The sequence below is a fragment of the Pelobates fuscus genome, chromosome 4 (assembly GCF_036172605.1).
Source record: "Pelobates fuscus isolate aPelFus1 chromosome 4, aPelFus1.pri, whole genome shotgun sequence".
NCBI classification, from domain to species: Eukaryota; Metazoa; Chordata; class Amphibia; order Anura; family Pelobatidae; genus Pelobates; species Pelobates fuscus.
Genome location: NC_086320.1, coordinates 5936826 through 5957398, shown reverse-complemented (window position 1 = coordinate 5957398; position 20573 = coordinate 5936826). Strand labels below are relative to the sequence as shown.

General features: G+C 52.4%; 1 protein-coding gene across 5 annotated transcripts in view; it reads right to left on the bottom strand.

Moving 5' to 3' along the window:
• The window catches only part of GPT (glutamic--pyruvic transaminase), a 57479-nt gene that overhangs the window by 16212 nt on the left and 20694 nt on the right, over positions 1–20573 (bottom strand). Inside the window, exons 1-2 of one of the 5 annotated variants that reach the window (XM_063450935.1) lie at positions 14750–14792; positions 13972–14155 (exon numbers count right to left, since the gene is read on the bottom strand). In XM_063450935.1, the coding sequence (XP_063307005.1) occupies positions 13972–14155; positions 14750–14754 (189 nt within the window). In that variant the 5' untranslated portion in view covers positions 14755–14792. Of the gene's footprint in view, positions 1–13971; positions 14534–14600; positions 14702–14749; positions 14793–20573 lie in introns of those variants that run through there. The other 4 variants (XM_063450937.1, XM_063450936.1, XM_063450934.1 and 1 more) reach the window with 4 other exon arrangements.

The window sequence follows — 20573 nt, the reverse complement described above, 5'->3', positions numbered from 1 at the left end:
CCGCCACAGCCTCCTCCCCCAGCAGGCCCGGCTCCCGCCACAGCCTCCTCCCCCAGCAGGCCCGGCTCCCGCCACAGCCTCCAACCCCCAGCAGGCCCGGCTCCCGCCACAGCCTCCAACCCCCAGCAGGCCCGGCTCCCGCCACAGCCTCCAACCCCCAGCAGGCCCGGCTCCCGCCACAGCCTCCAACCCCCAGCAGGCCCGGCTCGCCCCACAGCCTCCAACCCCCAGCAGGCCCGGCTCCCGCCACAGCCTCCAACCCCCAGCAGGCCCGGCTCCCGCCACAGCCTCCAACCCCCAGCAGGCCCGGCCCCCGCCACAGCCTCCAACCCCCAGCAGGCCCGGCTCCCGCCACAGCCTCCAACCCCCAGCAGGCCCGGCTCCCGCCACAGCCTCCAACCCCCAGCAGGCCCGGCTCCCGCCACAGCCTCCAACCCCCAGCAGGCCCGGCTCCCGCCACAGCCTCCTCCCCCAGCAGGCCCGGCTCCCGCCACAGCCTCCAACCCCCAGCAGGCCCGGCTCCCGCCACAGCCTCCAACCCCCAGCAGGCCCGGCTCCCGCCACAGCCTCCAACCCCCAGCAGGCCCGGCTCCCGCCACAGCCTCCAACCCCCAGCAGGCCCGGCTCCCGCCACAGCCTCTTCCCCCATTCCCCACTGAAGGGAATTTAAAAATAGTGAAAATGAAAACAAAGCTGTAATGAAGAATTTTCCCAATATTCACTTTAAAACGGACCATTTACATATTGTGAATTATTGAGGGAATTTGTTTCCATGTTAACTAGTAAAGAAGCTGCAAGATTTACTGTAACTCCCATTTACAAAGGTTTGGATTAGCAGAAATGGAGGTGGGGTAGTGAAGGCGAATGAGAGAGAGGGGCGGTGATGGGGTGATGGGTGCAGAGTGCAAGTTACGGCCAGCAAAACAGAAAGTCACCTGCTCAGAGTTATCTTATCTCAGCCACCAGTGAAAGTCAAAACTTCACCTATTAATACAAAACAAACACTGCACCCCCTCCCCAACACCGCGCAGGAGCGAGACTTCACACCTCACCCACCCAGCGGAGAACTAACAAGTCACCTATTATGGCAGTAACAACTCAGCCAGCAGCGGGGTCCGCACAGAGCTCAGCGGCAAAGAAAGGGTTAACACACTCAGCCAGCACAGAGCTCAGCGGCAAAGAAAGGGTTAACACACTAAGCCAGCACCGGGGTCCGCACAGAGCTCAGCGGCAAAGAAAGGGTTAACATACTCAGCCAGCACAGAGCTCAGCGGCAAAGAAAGGGTTAACACACTCAGCCAGCAGCGGGGTCCGCACAGAGCTCAGCAGCACAGAAAGGGTTAACACACTCAGCCAGCACCGGGGTCCGCACAGAGCTCAGCGGCAAAGAAAGGGTTAACACACTCAGCCAGCGCAGAGCTCAGCGGCAAAGAAAGGGTTAACACTCAGCCAGCACAGAGCTCAGCGGCACAGAAAGGGTTAACACACAGCCAGCACAGAGCTCAGCGGCAAAGAAAGGGTTAACACACTCAGCCAGCACCGGGGTCCGCACAGAGCTCAGCAACAGAGAAAGGGTTAACACACTCAGCCAGCACCGGGGTCCGCACAGAGCTCCGCGGCAAAGAAAGGGTTAACACACTCAGCCAGCACAGAGCTCAGCGGCAAAGAAAGGGTTAACACACTCAGCCAGCACCGGGGTCCGCACAGAGCTCAGCAACAGAGAAAGGGTTAACACACTCAGCCAGCACCGGGGTCCGCACAGAGCTCAGCGGCAAAGAAAGGGTTAACACACTCAGCCAGCACAGAGCTCAGCGGCAAAGAAAGGGTTAACATACTCAGCCAGCACCAGGGTCCGCACAGAGCTCAGCGGCAAAGAAAGGGTTAACCTACTCAGCCAGCACAGAAAGGGTTAACACACTCAGCCAGCACCGAGGTCCGCACAGAGCTCAGCGTCAGAGAAAGGGTTAACACACTCAGCCAGCACCGGGGTCCGCACAGAGCTCAGCGGCACAGAAAGGGTTAACACACTCAGCCACACTGGGGTCCGCACAGAGCTCAGAAAGGGTTAACACACTCAGCCAGCAGCGGGGTCCGCACAGAGCTCAGCGGCAGAGAAAGGGCTAACACACTCAGCCAGCACCGGGGTCCGCACAGAGCTCAGCGGCACAGAAAGGGTTAACACACAGCCAGCACAGAGCTCAGCGGCAAAGAAAGGGTTAACACACTCAGCCAGCACAGAGCTCAGCGGCACAGAAAGGGTTAACACACTCAGCCAGCACAGAGCTCAGCGGCACAGAAAGGGTTAACACACTCAGCCAGCACAGAGCTCAGCGGCAAAGAAAGGGTTAACACACTCAGCCAGCACCGGGGTCCGCACAGAGCTCAGCAACAGAGAAAGGGTTAACACACTCAGCCAGCACCGGGGACCGCACAGAGCTCAGCGGCAAAGAAAGGGTTAACACACTCAGCCAGCAGCGGGGTCCGCACAGAGCTCAGCAACAGAGAAAGGGTTAACACACTCAGCCAGCACCGGGGTCCGCACAGAGCTCAGCGGCAAAGAAAGGGTTAACACACTCAGCCAGCACAGAGCTCAGCGGCAAAGAAAGGGTTAACACACTCAGCCAGCACCGGGGTCCGCACAGAGCTCAGCAACAGAGAAAGGGTTAACACACTCAGCCAGCACCGGGGTCCGCACAGAGCTCAGCGGCAAAGAAAGGGTTAACACACTCAGCCAGCACAGAGCTCAGCGGCAAAGAAAGGGTTAACACACTCAGCCAGCACAGAGCTCAGCGGCAAAGAAAGGGTTAACATACTCAGCCAGCACCGGGGTCCGCACAGAGCTCAGCGGCAAAGAAAGGGTTAACACACTCAGCCAGCACCGGGGTCCGCACAGAGCTCAGCGGCACAGAAAGGGTTAACACACTCAGCCACACTGGGGTCCGCACAGAGCTCAGAAAGGGTTAACACACTCAGCCAGCAGCGGGGTCCGCACAGAGCTCAGCGGCAGAGAAAGGGTTAACACACTCAGCCAGCACCGGGGTCCGCAATAAATCTCATTATGTAAGAATTATGCCAACGTAAGCTGAACGTGGCGCTCTGTGTAACCACGGCATGATCAAGTCTTTGTACTAATGGAACTTAACGAGTTCAAAATCCTGAACCGATAAGAAAATAAAACGAGTTCCGACAGATAAGAAAATGTTTTGGCTTCTTACAAGACGATTCTGATTGTCGGGCACCAAGAGAGCGAACTGACCTTGCATTCACTAAACAAAGTGCAAATGTTTCTATACAGAATTAGATCGTGTTCAGAAAATTACAGAAAGCACACAAATCTAGCTCAGATTAACCATTTTATATTCAGATAATGGAACAGTACATTACAGAGAGTTTTATGGCTGTGGAGCTCTCTGATAAACACACAGTACGTTACAGAGAGTTTTATGGCTGTGGAGCTCTGTGATAAACACGGGTACGTTACAGAGAGTTTTATGGCTGTGGAGCTCTGTGATAAACACGGGTACGTTACAGAGAGTTTTATGGCTGTGGAGCTCTGTGATAAACACACAGTACGTTACAGAGAGTTTTATGGCTGTGGAGCTCTGTGATAAACACACAGTACGTTACAGAGTTTTATGGCTGTGGAGCTCTGTGATAAACAGTACGGTACAGAGAGTTTTATGGCTGTGGAGCTCTGTGATAAACACAGTACGGTACAGAGAGTTTTATGGCTGTGGAGCTCTGTGATCAACACGGGTACGTTACAGAGAGTTTTATGGCTGTGGAGCTCTGTGATAAACACGGGTACGTTACAGAGAGTTTTATGGCTGTGGAGCTCTGTGATAAACACACAGTACGTTACAGAGAGTTTTATGGCTGTGGAGCTCTGTGATAAACACGGGTACGTTACAGAGAGTTTTATGGCTGTGGAGCTCTGTGATAAACAGTACGTTACAGAGAGTTTTATGGCTGTGGAGCTCTGTGATAAACAGTACGGTACAGAGAGTTTTATGGCTGTGGAGCTCTGTGATAAACACACAGTACGTTACAGAGAGTTTTATGGCTGTGGAGCTCTGTGATAAACAGTACGGTACAGAGAGTTTTATGGCTGTGGAGCTCTGTGATAAACAGTACGGTACAGAGAGTTTTATGGCTGTGGAGCTCTGTGATCAACACGGGTACGTTACAGAGAGTTTTATGGCTGTGGAGCTCTGTGATCAACACGGGTACGTTACAGAGAGTTTTATGGCTGTGGAGCTCTGTGATCAACACAGTACGTTACAGAGAGTTTTATGGCTGTGGAGCTCTGTGACATGCTTCACAAGGAGGACAAGAACACTTGGGAGGAATGTGATGGAGTCGGTCGCCATGGTGATGAATGGTAGATGAAGCCACATTCCTGCAGTTGAGGATGAGGCCCTCGCAGACAGAATACAAAGACGCAGTATCTGGCTGGCATAAAGCAGATTCGCTTCGCACTGCCAATGTTTGGATAATTCAGAACACGTCAAGTCCAGGAAAATAAGGGGCCCTCTGAGAGTTATTGGGGTCACATGGTACATACATTAACGACATCACCCGGGCCCAGCCAAAACCACAGGTTCTAAATATCCAACTTCACACGTGGCTCCAGGAGAGGTAGCCCCACTCACTCCGTATCGGCCTCCAAGGGCAACGCTATCTGCAAGATGGAACAAATCGGGGAGATTTCATTCTACAAAGAAAATGACATTGTTTTATGGGTTTGGACACAGTGTCCTAGATTGCCACTATCATATCTAAAGCACAATCACAGAGTCACAGGGCAGGGACACGTTTTATCAGAACGCTGTAGATGCAGGGAACTGCCTTCCAGCAGAGGTGGTAGACCATTAAAGTGGAAGAATTCCATGGACACGACTAAAAGCAGGGAATGGATGGTCTGTCTCAAAGTAAGGTGGTAGTGCTGAGGGGTTCCAAGATGGACATGTTAAAATCTTCACCCAGCCCTATATTACACGACACTCTAGAGAATCTGGGCGAGGGGAGTGCGGTGACTGAGGGCAGCGTGCGAGGGGAGTGCGGTGACTGAGGGCAGCGTGCGAGGGGAGTGCGGTGACTGAGGGCAGCGTGCGAGGGGAGTGCGGTGACTGAGGGCAGCGTGCGAGGGGAGTGCGGTGACTGAGGGCAGCGTGCGAGGGGAGTGCGGTGACTGAGGGCAGCGTGCGAGGGGAGTGCGGTGACTGAGGGCAGCGTGCGAGGGGAGTGCGGTGACTGAGGGTGTGGTTGTGGTGTCAGTGGTGTTACCTTGCACAGCTGCCATCTCCCGGTGAGCACAGAGAGGTGAATGACATGCACAGCTCTTTACACACATTTGGCGTCCGTAGCTGGTTTGCAGGTCATTGTGTCAGCGATATGTAAACACGTTTGTGCCAAATGCACAACACGGATATAACTGGGCAAACTGCTGCATACAGCAATAACATTCCAAGCACTGCGGGTATAAGGGATACCGGGTAAATGACTGAGGTGGAGAGAAATGGCCGGGTGGGGTGACGGTAACAAGGGCACGGCTGGGCAGGGCGACGGCAATATGGGGATACGGCGGGGCAGTTTGCTGGGGTGATGGGAGAGCACACATTTAGGATCAGTAAGAAGCCTAAATAATTACACTATGATAACCCCTTGCCTGCAGAGCTTGCAATCCAACGTGTCACAGTCATTAGCGGAATGTTCGTCAATGGGAAGAGATTACACTGAAACCTGTTCCACCTGTTCTCGGAACCCGCTCCCAGATCCCATTATCCAGGATACGGTGGCCAAACACACCTCACCTGATCTAAACACACAGTCTGCCGCTAACCTGACTGTCATAGAACGGGATTAGACAGCAGAAAATAGAAACTGAAATGCACATAAATAAAACCCACACAGCTCTTTTCCTGGGCAGCAAGATCGATTTTAGAAGATTTCTTACCAGGGTCTGCTGGACACTGGAAGCTCCCGCTATCTCTCCTGAGCTAAACCGTGCAACTCATGGAGCCAACCGACTACCTTCCTGGAGGGTGCCACGGTACTCCTCGCACCAAAGCCACTGCAGCAAGTAGATCCCTGCTATTCTAGGTCTCTCTGGGAAGACACTCCTAGTTGCTAAGCTGTTACAAACACACCCAGGCTGCCTGAGAGTTATGGGTGTCATGGATGCGGCCAGTGATTCCATCAATCTCCTTTATTAATATGCCAGGAGAAGACAGACCGTCTCTCACTAGTCCTTGGGAAGGATCAGTGACAGGAGCCACAAATATTGCAACATCTGCTTAGGAGTGCAAGTCCCGTCACCCCCAGACAGCCAAGACCTTTAATGTCTCAATAATGGATGTGGGAAGAGACACACAGCCCACGTTTACCAGAAGTCTGAATTACATTACACACTCAGTCACACTCTACAGTAAGCCACGTAAAGCAGAACCCGTCGCTCTGTCCACGCAGCACCATCAGCACGGCATGTGACTCAGCCATGTCAAACCACAGGGACATCTGTTCTCCTCTCCAGACCACAAAGAAGAAACACAGATCCTCACACTTAGAGCCTTAGTACAAATTACCAACCAAACTGTGCCCCTCACTACAGCCCCCCCCACAAACTGTGCCCCTCACTACAGCCCCCCCCACAAACTGTGCCCCTCACTACAGCCCCCCCCACAAACTGTGCCCCTCACTACAGCCCCCCCCACAAACTGTGCCCCTCACTACAGCCCCCCCCCCCACAAACTGTGCCCCTCACTACAGACCCCCCCACAAACTGTGCCCCTCACTACAGACCCCCCCACAAACTGTGCCCCTCACTACAGCCCCCCCCCACAAACTGTGCCCCTCACTACAGCCCCCCCCCACAAACTGTGCCCCTCACTACAGCCCCCCCCCACACTATGCCCCTCACTACAGCCCCCCCCCAAACTGTGCCCCTCACTACAGCCCCCCCCCAAACTGTGCCCCTCACTACAGCCCCCCCCCAAACTGTGCCCCTCACTACAGCCCCCCCCAAACTGTGCCCCTCACTACAGCCCCCCCCCAAACTGTGCCCCTCACTACAGCCCCCCCCCAAACTGTGCCCCTCACTACAGCCCCCCCCCAAACTGTGCCCCTCACTACAGCCCCCCCCAAACTGTGCCCCTCACTACAGCCCCCCCCAAACTGTGCCCCTCACTACAGCCCCCCCCCCAAACTGTGCCCCTCACTACAGCCCCCCCCCAAACTGTGCCCCTCACTACAGCCCCCCCCAAACTGTGCCCCTCACTACAGCCCCCCCCCAAACTGTGCCCCTCACTACAGCCCCCCCCCAAACTGTGCCCCTCACTACAGCCCCCCCCAAACTGAGCCCCTCACTACTGCCCCCCCAAACTGAGCCCCTCACTACTGCCCCCCCAAACTGTGCCCCTCACTACTGCCCCCCCCCCAAACTGTGCCCCTCACTACAGCCCCCCCAAAAACTGTGCCCCTCACTACAGCCCCCCCCAAACTGTGCCCCTCACTACAGCCGCCCCCAAACTGTGACCCTTCACTACAGACCCCCCCCCCAAACTGTGACCCTTCAATACAGCTCCCCCCCAAAACTGTGACCCTCACTACAGCCCCCCCCCCAAAACTGTGACCCTCACTACAGCCCCCCCCCCCAAAACTGTGACCCTCACTACAGATTCCCTTGCCCATCACAATTTGATTCCTCCACAATAGATTTCCTGGCTCCTCATTACTGATCCCCCCCCCCCCCCCCCAAACAGAGCCAGTCCCCCGCAAAACGAGCAGTGAAGTAACTGAAACGGCCTCCTGGATCCTGACTGGAAAACACGGGATGTCCCCTCGGCCCCCGCGTGGCAGTGTATTGATACAGATGTGGCACTGTTGGATATGAACAATCAGAGGAGGTATGACACATGGCTGCCGGCCCTTATGGACTGTCCAAACCTCAACTGTGAGGGGCTCTGGGGGCTACATAAATACTCATGCAGAATGATTTAACTAATGTGGCATGCACTGCACCCCATCTCGCAGCCTGGGATATATGGGGGTCCCCCTGAACCCCATCTTGCAGCCTGTACCCCATCTCACAGCCTAGGGATTAAGGGGGGGGGGGGTCACCCTGTACCCCATTTCACATCCTGGGGATATAGGGGGTTCACGCTGTACCCCATTTCACAGCCTTGGGATATATGGGGGTCACCCTGTACCCCATCTCGCAGCCTGGGGATATATGATGGTCACCCTGAACCCCATCTCCAAGCCTGTACCCCATCTCCCAGCCTGGGGATATAAGAGCATCACCCTGAACCCCATCTCCAAGCCTGTACCCCATCTGATAGCCTGGGGATATAGGGGATCACCCTGTACCCCATCTCTCCCGGGGGAAGGGAGAAATCATGATGTAAGAAAGCTGGAGTGTGGATTTAAAGTGCCCGTTCTGAGAGTCAGTCTTCTCACACTGAGCACAGATTATTACAGGAGATCTTCCACCACAATGAAGCTTTAAACCCAATGGATTAACCTTAAACACAAAGGGGTCACAACGTGAGAGGGAATGGAGACCGTTCTATATAGAATATTTAACCTTTTCCAGAACAGATCACACAATGTTGTGCCACAGACTTTTATGAACAGGGCAGTACAGTCCAAACCGCCATTAGCCAGCGCTGATCGATGCCCTATAGCTTTATACAGACCGCCATTAGCCAGCGCTGATCGATGATCTATAGCTTTATACAGACCGCCATTAGCCAGCGCTGATCGATGCCCTATAGCTTTATACAGACCGCCAATAGCCAGCGCTGATCGATGTCCTATAGCTTCATACAGACCGCCATTAGCCAGCGCTGATCGATGATCTATAGCTTTATACATACCGCCATTAGCCAGCGCTGATCGATGCCCTATAGCTTTATACAGACTGCCATTAGCCAGCGCTGATCGATGATCTATAGCTTTATACAGACCGCCATTAGCCAGCGCTGATCGATGTCCTATAGCTTTATACAGACCGCCATTAGCCAGCGCTGATCGATGATCTATAGCTTTATACAGACCGCCATTAGCCAGCGCTGATCGATGTCCTATAGCTTTATACAGACCGCCATTAGCCAGCACTGATCGATGATCTATAGCTTTATACAGACCGCCATTAGCCAGCGCTGATCGATGATCTATAGCTTTATACAGACCGCCATTAGCCAGCGCTGATCGATGATATATAGCTTTATACAGACCGCCATTAGCCAGCGCTGATCGATGCCCTATAGCTTTATACAGACCGCCATTAGCCAGCGCTGATCGATGCCCTATAGCTTTATACTGACCGCCATTAGCCAGCGCTGATCGAAGTCCTATAGCTTTATACTGACCGCCATTAGCCAGCGCTGATCGATGCCCTATAGCTTTATACAGACCGCCATTAGCCAGCGCTGATCGATGCCCTATAGCTTTATACAGACCGCCATTAGCCAGCGCTGATCGATGCCCTATAGCTTTATACAGACCGCCAATAGCCAGCGCTGATCGATGCCCTATAGCTTTATACAGACCGCCATTAGCAGCACTGATCGATGCCCTATAGCTTTATACAGACCGCCATTAGCCAGCGCTGATCGATGTCCTATAGCTTTATACAGACCGCCATTAGCCAGCACTGATCGATGTCCTATAGCTTTATACAGACCGCCATTAGCCAGCGCTGATCGATGCCCTATAGCTTTATACAGACCGCCATTAGCCAGCACTGATCGATGATCTATAGCTTTATAAAGACCGCCATTAGCCAGCGCTGATCGATGCCCTATAGCTTTATACAGACCGCCATTAGCCAGCGCTGATCGATGCCCTATAGCTTTATACAGACCGCCATTAGCCAGCGCTGATCGATGTCCTATAGCTTTATACAGACCGCCATTAGCCAGCGCTGATCGATGTCCTATAGCTTTATACAGACCGCCATTAGCCAGCGCTGATCGATGCCCTATAGCTTTATACAGACCGCCATTAGCCAGCACTGATCGATGATCTATAGCTTTATAAAGACCGCCATTAGCCAGCGCTGATCGATGCCCTATAGCTTTATACAGACCGCCATTAGCCAGCGCTGATCGATGTCCTATAGCTTTATACAGACCGCCATTAGCCAGCGCTGATCGATGCCCTATAGCTTTATACTGACCGCCATTAGCCAGCGCTGATCGAAGTCCTATAGCTTTATACTGACCGCCATTAGCCAGCGCTGATCGATGCCCTATAGCTTTATACAGACCGCCATTAGCCAGCGCTGATCGATGCCCTATAGCTTTATACAGACCGCCATTAGCCAGCGCTGATCGATGCCCTATAGCTTTATACAGACCGCCAATAGCCAGCGCTGATCGATGCCCTATAGCTTTATACAGACCGCCATTAGCCAGCACTGATCGATGCCCTATAGCTTTATACAGACCGCCATTAGCCAGCGCTGATCGATGTCCTATAGCTTTATACAGACCGCCATTAGCCAGCACTGATCGATGTCCTATAGCTTTATACAGACCGCCATTAGCCAGCGCTGATCGATGCCCTATAGCTTTATACAGACCGCCATTAGCCAGCACTGATCGATGATCTATAGCTTTATAAAGACCGCCATTAGCCAGCGCTGATCGATGCCCTATAGCTTTATACAGACCGCCATTAGCCAGCGCTGATCGATGTCCTATAGCTTTATACAGACCGCCATTAGCCAGCGCTGATCGATGTCCTATAGCTTTATACAGACCGCCATTAGCCAGCGCTGATCGATGCCCTATAGCTTTATACAGACCGCCATTAGCCAGCACTGATCGATGATCTATAGCTTTATAAAGACCGCCATTAGCCAGCGCTGATCGATGCCCTATAGCTTTATACAGACCGCCATTAGCCAGCGCTGATCGATGTCCTATAGCTTTATACAGACCGCCATTAGCCAGCGCTGATCGATGTCCTATAGCTTTATACAGACCGCCATTAGCCAGCGCTGATCGATGCCCTATAGCTTTATACAGACCGCCATTAGCCAGCACTGATCGATGCCCTATAGCTTTATACAGACCGCCATTAGCCAGCGCTGATCGATGTCCTATAGCTTTATACAGACCGCCATTAGCCAGCGCTGATCGATGTCCTATAGCTTTATACAGACCGCCATTAGCCAGCACTGATCGATGTCCTATAGCTTTATACAGACCGCCATTAGCCAGCGCTGATCGATGCCCTATAGCTTTATACATACCGCCATTAGCCAGCGCTGATCGATGATCTATAGCTTTATACAGACCGCCATTAGCCAGCACTGATCGATGCCCTATAGCTTTATACAGACCGCCATTAGCCAGCGCTGATCGATGTCCTATAGCTTTATACAGACCGCCATTAGCCAGCACTGATCGATGTCCTATAGCTTTATACAGACCGCCATTAGCCAGCGCTGATCGATGCCCTATAGCTTCATACAGACCGCCATTAGCCAGCACTGATCGATGATCTATAGCTTTATAAAGACCGCCATTAGCCAGCGCTGATCGATGCCCTATAGCTTTATACAGACCGCCATTAGCCAGCGCTGATCGATGCCCTATAGCTTTATACAGACCGCCATTAGCCAGCGCTGATCGATGCCCTATAGCTTTATACAGACCGCCATTAGCCAGCGCTGATCGATGTCCTATAGCTTTATACAGACCGCCATTAGCCAGCGCTGATCGATGTCCTATAGCTTTATACAGACCGCCATTAGCCAGCGCTGATCGATGTCCTATAGCTTTATACAGACCGCCATTAGCCAGCGCTGATCGATGTCCTATAGCTTTATACAGACCGCCATTAGCCAGCGCTGATCGATGTCCTATAGCTTTATACAGACCGCCATTAGCCAGCGCTGATCGATGCCCTATAGCTTTATACAGACCGCCATTAGCCAGCGCTGATCGATGTCCTATAGCTTTATACAGACCGCCAATAGCCAGCGCTGATCGATGTCCTATAGCTTTATACAGACCGCCATTAGCCAGCGCTGATCGATGTCCTATAGCTTTATACAGACCGCCATTAGCCAGCGCTGATCGATGTCCTATAGCTTTATACAGACCGCCATTAGCCAGCGCTGATCGATGCCCTATAGCTTTATACAGACCGCCATTAGCCAGCGCTGATCGATGCCCTATAGCTTTATACAGACCGCCATTAGCCAGCGCTGATCGATGTCCTATAGCTTTATACAGACCGCCAATAGCCAGCGCTGATCGATGCCCTATAGCTTTATACAGACCGCCATTAGCCAGCGCTGATCGATGTCCTATAGCTTTATACAGACCGCCATTAGCCAGCGCTGATCGATGCCCTATAGCTTTATACAGACCGCCATTAGCCAGCGCTGATCGATGCCCTATAGCTTTATACAGACCGCCATTAGCCAGCGCTGATCGATGTCCTATAGCTTTATACAGACCGCCATTAGCCAGCGCTGATCGATGCCCTATAGCTTTATACAGACCGCCATTAGCCAGCGCTGATCGATGTCCTATAGCTTTATACAGACCGCCATTAGCCAGCGCTGATCGATGTCCTATAGCTTTATACAGACCGCCATTAGCCAGCGCTGATCGATGTCCTATAGCTTTATACAGACCATTAGCCAGCGCTGATCGATGCCCTATAGCTTTATACAGACCGCCATTAGCCAGCGCTGATCGATGTCCTATAGCTTTATACAGACCGCCATTAGCCAGCGCTGATCGATGTCCTATAGCTTTATACAGACCGCCATTAGCCAGCGCTGATCGATGATCTATAGCTTTATAAAGACCGCCATTAGCCAGCGCTGATCGATGCCCTATAGCTTTATACAGACCGCCATTAGCCAGCGCTGATCGATGTGTCTGGTATAAAAACTACCAATGATAGCTGACTGGCTGGAATTTAGTCAATGAAAAGTATTTTGTCGCCGGTTCCTAAAAATAAATAAATAAATAAAGTAAATCTAATTTATGACGACACGGCAGATTTGTCAGCATTCTCTTACACAGATATCCAGGTTATTTCACCATTCAGATTCATTTGTGGAATTCGGATCAGGAAGATTTCTGGAATTCTTATATAGTCAGTGCTATTTTTATTTCAGTTCGGTCATTCCTATTAAAGTCCCAAAAATGTGACTTTTAATGAGTACGTCGGGTTTTCAGTTTTACCAGTTTCTAGAATAAGCTGTCAGGGTTAGAACGATATCAATAAACAGGGGACCGGCTCAACACGGCTGACGCACATCCAACCGTTTGATTCATAGAATTCAATTCAGATTTCTGGCCAGGCCTAGTGAGTAGTGAAATTAAAAATCCATTGGAATTGTTAATAAGCGAAGGTGGTGATTATTGGCACAGCTAATAACAGCTAGCATAGAATGGTTCTGTCATGAAGTGTCAGGCAGCTTAGCAGACATGGCCCACAGACAACATCCAAAACTGCTGTCATTATTACGGTATTAGACTCCAGATCTGGAGCTCTGTACGGACACATCTGGAACAGCCAGAGGAATGAAAGCAGTCTGTGCTGCGGGGAACCAAGTCCCTCTGCAGCTCCCCCAGGACAGCCCCTCTAATTGGAAACAGGGACCCCAGGAATCCTGCAACATCCTAACCCTTGCAGTGCCTGGTGTTACATAGCTCTGTATGGGAATACGTTCACTCAAACCTCACCGGTCCACAGAGAAACCCTGCTACGGCCCACACTGAGCTTCCCCCACATTGCACAAATACAACTCCCACAACACTCCAGCCACAAAGCTAAAAGCCACCCTTGGCACTGCCATTCGTTTAGTGAGACATTGAGGATAGGATTTGCCATCTCGCTGCAGTTAAAGCTCTGCGCCCAGCAAGGTGCAAACAAAAATAGTGATAAAAGGGACAGAAACGTCAATCAGAAAGCAAGGCATTTCGTGGCAGGTCTTACCTGTGCCAGCTCTTTCTCCAGTTCCACGGCACGGATGACAATGGGGCCACGCACAGCATATTCCACCTTTTTAATACAGGGATTCATGGAATCCAGCGTCAGGACGCGGTTAGGTGTGCCATTCTGAGACATCTTGCGAGCAAGGTTTCCGTCCCGTTCAGCCAGCGGCGTCCCAGACAGAGACCTGGCAAAGGATAGAGGAGCAGCACTTAGAGGAAGCTTGCAGGATCGGAGAGCCCAGACTCGGGGCCACGTCAGAGACTGCCACAGGTTATACATGCTGGGAAACTACAAGGATCGGGTGAACCCTGGACTAATTGAAGGCACCCAGATAGACAAACTATATTCAGTGAGTAAAACTTTCCAGATCGTCCAGCGTAAATCCTAAAATGCACACATGCGTCTGATCTCAGGTTTGCATCCACACAGGGAAAGCGAGACACTCAGCAATTATTGAACAAGTGAAATGCAGGAAATCAGAGAGTAAGAGGCAGGACGAGAACAAGCTAAGACAGATCACACACAGTAAAAGCTGAAAGGAAAAAAAAAAAAAAAAAAAAAACACACAAAAAAAACCAGAGAAGTGAATTTAAACTTTAGACTCGTGTTCTCAGTGCTGCATTCCCCACCCCGCAGTACAGAGCAGGATCTAGAAACTGGTTCCTCTCGAGGCAGATTTCAGGGAGACGAGACTTGCAAGAGCTGCTCACCCTGGTATGCCCAGTCTTACAATGACAGCTCAGCTGCTGCCTCCAGCGTGCCCCAGATGGGGACAAACCTCATATAGGGAGGTGGTTTATACCTCCACGGGAGGAGATCAGAGCTGCAGGTACTTTTCTACTTCCTATAGAGAAAAGTCCAGCCCAGATATCGCCCAACTAGATTTTTCATATCAATCTAGTATGGACCAAGGCACCCATTACACAACACAGTATGGACCAACCAGCCAGCCCTTCCACAACACAGAGCCAACCAGCCACAACACAGAGCCAACCAGCCACAACACAGAGCCAACCAGCCACAACACAGAGCCAACCAGCCACAACACAGAGCCAACCAGCCACAACACAGAGCCAACCAGCCACAACACAGAGCCAACCAGCCACAACACAGAGCCAACCAGCCACAACACAGAGCCAACCAGCCACAACACAGAGCCAACCAGCCACCCCTTCCACAACAGAGCCAACCAGCCACCCCTTCCACAACAGAGCCAACCAGCCACCCCTTCCACAACAGAGCCAACCAGCCACCCCTTCCACAACAGAGCCAACCAGCCACCCCTTCCACAACAGAGCCAACCAGCCACCCCTTCCACAACAGAGCCAACCAGCCACCCCTTCCACAACACAGAACCAACCAGCCACAACACAGAACCAACCAGCCACAACACAGAACCAACCAGCCACAACACAGAACCAACCAGCCACAACACAGAACCAACCAGCCACAACACAGAGCCAACCAGCCACAACACAGAGCCAACCAGCCACAACACAGAGCCAACCAGCCACAACACAGAGCCAACCAGCCACAACACAGAGCCAACCAGCCACAACACAGAGCCAACCAGCCACAACACAGAGCCAACCAGCCACAACACAGAGCCAACCAGCCACAACACAGAGCCAACCAGCCACAACACAGAGCCAACCAGCCACAACACAGAGCCAACCAGCCACAACACAGAGCCAACCAGCCACAACACAGAGCCAACCAGCCACAACACAGAGCCAACCAGCCACAACACAGAGCCAACCAGCCACAACACAGAGCCAACCAGCCACAACACAGAGCCAACCAGCCACAACACAGAGCCAACCAGCCACAACACAGAGCCAACCAGCCACAACACAGAGCCAACCAGCCACAACACAGAGCCAACCAGCCACAACACAGAGCCAACCAGCCACAACACAGAGCCAACCAGCCACAACACAGAGCCAACCAGCCACAACACAGAGCCAACCAGCCACAACACAGAGCCAACCAGCCACAACACAGAGCCAACCAGCCACAACACAGAGCCAACCAGCCACAACACAGAGCCAACCAGCCACAACACAGAGCCAACCAGCCACAACACAGAGCCAACCAGCCACAACACAGAGCCAACCAGCCACCCCTTCCACAACAGAGCCAACCAGCCACCCCTTCCACAACAGAGCCAACCAGCCACCCCTTCCACAACAGAGCCAACCAGCCACCCCTTCCACAACAGAGCCAACCAGCCACCCCTTCCACAACAGAGCCAACCAGCCACCCCTTCCACAACAGAGCCAACCAGCCACCCCTTCCACAACAGAGCCAACCAGCCACCCCTTCCACAACAGAGCCAACCAGCCACCCCTTCCACAACAGAGCCAACCAGCCACCCCTTCCACAACAGAGCCAACCAGCCACCCCTTCCACAACAGAGCCAACCAGCCACCCCTTCCACAACAGAGCCAACCAGCCACCCCTTCCACAACAGAGCCAACCAGCCACCCCTTCCACAACAGAGCCAACCAGCCACCCCTTCCACAACAGAGCCAACCAGCCACCCCTTCCACAACAGAGCCAACCAGCCACCCCTTCCACAACAGAGCCAACCAGCCACCCCTTCCACAACAGAGCCAACCAGCCACCCCTTCCACAACAGAGCCAACCAGCCACCCCTTCCACAACAGAGCCAACCAGCCACCCCTTCCACAACAGAGCCAACCAGCCACCCCTTCCACAACAGAGCCAACCAGCCACCCCTTCCACAACAGAGCCAACCAGCCACCCCTTCCACAACAGAGCCAACCAGCCACCCCTTCCACAACAGAGCCAACCAGCCACCCCTTCCACAACAGAGCCAACCAGCCACCCCTTCCACAACAGAGCCAACCAGCCACCCCTTCCACAACAGAGCCAACCAGCCACCCCTTCCACAACAGAGCCAACCAGCCACCCCTTCCACAACAGAGCCAACCAGCCACCCCTTCCACAACAGAGCCAACCAGCCACCCCTTCCACAACAGAGCCAACCAGCCACCCCTTCCACAACAGAGCCAACCAGCCACCCCTTCCACAACAGAGCCAACCAGCCACCCCTTCCACAACAGAGCCAACCAGCCACCCCTTCCACAACAGAGCCAACCAGCCACCCCTTCCACAACAGAGCCAACCAGCCACCCCTTCCACAACAGAGCCAACCAGCCACCCCTTCCACAACAGAGCCAACCAGCCACCCCTTCCACAACAGAGCCAACCAGCCACCCCTTCCACAACAGAGCCAACCAGCCACCCCTTCCACAACAGAGCCAACCAGCCACCCCTTCCACAACAGAGCCAACCAGCCACCCCTTCCACAACAGAGCCAACCAGCCACCCCTTCCACAACAGAGCCAACCAGCCACCCCTTCCACAACAGAGCCAACCAGCCACCCCTTCCACAACACAGAACCAACCAGCCACCCCTTCCACAACACAGAACCAACCAGCCACAACACAGAACCAACCAGCCAGCCACCCCTTCCACAACACAGAACCAACCAGCCACCCCTTCCACAACACAGAACCAACCAGCCACCCCTTCCACAACACAGAACCAACCAGCCAGCCCTTCCACAACACAGAACCAACCCGCCACAACACAGAGCCAACCAGCCACAACACAGAGCCAACCAGCCACAACACAGAGCCAACCAGCCACAACACAGAGCCAACCAGCCACAACACAGAGCCAACCAGCCACAACACAGAGCCAACCAGCCACAACACAGAGCCAACCAGCCACAACACAGAGCCAACCAGCCACAACACAGAGCCAACCAGCCACAACACAGAGCCAACCAGCCACAACACAGAGCCAACCAGCCACCCCTTCCACAACAGAGCCAACCAGCCACCCCTTCCACAACAGAGCCAACCAGCCACCCCTTCCACAACAGAGCCAACCAGCCACCCCTTCCACAACAGAGCCAACCAGCCACCCCTTCCACAACAGAGCCAACCAGCCACCCCTTCCACAACAGAGCCAACCAGCCACCCCTTGCACAACAGAGCCAACCAGCCACCCCTTGCACAACAGAGCCAACCAGCCACCCCTTGCACAACAGAGCCAACCAGCCACCCCTTGCACAACAGAGCCAACCAGCCACCCCTTGCACAACAGAGCCAACCAGCCACCCCTTCCACAACAGAGCCAACCAGCCACCCCTTCCACAACAGAGCCAACCAGCCACCCCTTCCACAACAGAGCCAACCAGCCACCCCTTACACAACAGAGCCAACCAGCCACCCCTTCCACAACACAGAGCCAACCAGCCACCCCTTCCACAACAGAGCCAACCAGCCACCCCTTCCACAACAGAGCCAACCAGCCACCCCTTCCACAACAGAGCCAACCAGCCACCCCTTCCACAACACAGAGCCAACCAACCACAACACAGAGCCAACCAGCCACCCCTTCCACAACACAGGAGCAGCCCTTCCGCAACATAGCGCCAACCAGCCACCCCATACGCAACACAGAGCCAACCAGCCACCCCATACGCAACACAGAGCCAACCAGCCACCCCATACGCAACACAGAGCCAACCATCACACAATACAGAGCCAACCAGCCACTCAGGACATAGCAACATATAATGAGATGGCAGATAAGAACCATTTGGCCCATCTAGTCTGCCCAATTTTCAAAATATGTTTAATTAGTCCCTGGCCTCATCTGATTACACAATACAGAGCCAACCAGCCCCCCATCACACAATACAGAGAATATTGCATTCAAAAGTCAGTCAACGAGAGACCCCATACCGACACAAGCTTCTACGGATTTAGAAATGTTACCCTTTGGAATGATCTAACAGCATATTGGCATTTATCATTACATTAGATATAAACCCAGCGCTGTCTGAGCCTGTCCTGATAATGTGCTGTCATTACATTAGATATTAACCCAGTGCTGTCTGAGCCTGTCCTGATAACGTGCAATCATTACATTAGATATTAACCCAGTGCTGTCTGAGCCTGTCCTGATAACGTGCAATCATTACATTAGATATAAACCCAGTGCTGTCTGAGCCTGTCCTGATAACGTGTAGTCATTACATTAGATATAAACCCAGTGCTGTCTGAGCCTGTCCTGATAACGTGTAGTCATTACATTAGATATAAACCCAACGCGGTCTATTCAAATAATTATCATTGTGAAGATGTCTTGTCTTGTTAGCCTAGAATACCCTCGTTATATAATATCCCAGAATGCACACAATTGAATGTTGGCACATTACAGTCTGTACCGCTCCCTCCTGACGTGTCCGTCTAATTCCGGTTTCTGTTCTTCACATATGAATGGCGTTTATTGTGCCTACAGGATCAGGGTGTCTCTAATACGGGGATCCCTCTGAAATATGGGGTTCCTACTCTAGCAGGATAGTCACGGCCTAACCTCAACATCTGAGTAAAGGGATTTAGGGGTGATTATTTCTGATGACTTAAAGGTAGGCAGACAATGTAATGGAGCAGCAGGAAATGCTATCAGAATGCTTGGTTGTATAGGGAGAGGTATTAGCAGTAGAAAGAGGGAAGTGCTCATGCCATTGTACAGAACACTGGTGAGACCTCACTTGGAGTATTGTACACAGTACTGGAGACCATATCTTCTGAAGGATATTGATACCTTAGAGAGAGTTCAAAGAAGGGCTACTAAACTGGTTCATGGATTGCAGGATAAAACTTACCAGGAAAGGTTAAAGGATCTTAACATGTATAGCTTGGTGGAAAGACGAGACAGGGGGGATATGATAGAAACATTTAAATACATAAAGGGAATCAACACAGTAAAGGAGGAGACTATATTTAAAAGAAGAAAAACTACCACAACAAGAGGACAGTCTTAAATTAGAGGGACAAAGGTTTAGAGGGACAAAGGTTTAAAAATAATATCAGGAAGTATTACTTTACAGAGAGGGTAGGGGATGCATGGACTAGCCTTCCAGCTGAAGTGGTAGAGCATGCGTGGGATAGGCATAAGGCTATCCTAACTATAAGATAAGGCCAGGGACTAATGAAAGTATTTAGAAAATTGGGCAGACTAGATGGGCCGAATGGTTCTTATCTGCCGTCACATTCTATGTTTCTATGTTCCCATGAATCTCGTTTGTTTCCAGACCTCAAAGCTCAGTGAAGCCATTACACGCTTGCTCTCATTGTTCCGGTGTGTGGCAAGGGCGGAAGCAGGAAACTGGTAACTGGCATTTATCGGGAACAGCCCAATATTTAACGTGTTAACCGCTTCTGGAACATTTTGTCAAACCAAGAGTGATCAAAAAACTTGCAGTGTCCCTCAATGCCGACCAAGCCTGGTGTCCAGTGTTCAGGGCAGGAGAAGAGCGTGCCAAGGGGCATTAATCTCTCCACAGCATCACACACACCGTGCAGGACACGATCTCTCTCACACACACACACACCGTGCAGGACACAATCTCACTCTCTCACACACACACACACCGTGCAGGACACAATCTCACTCTCTCACACACACACACACCGTGCAGGACACAATCTCACTCACACACACACACACACACCGTGCAGGACACAATCTCACACCGTGCAGGACACAATCTCAC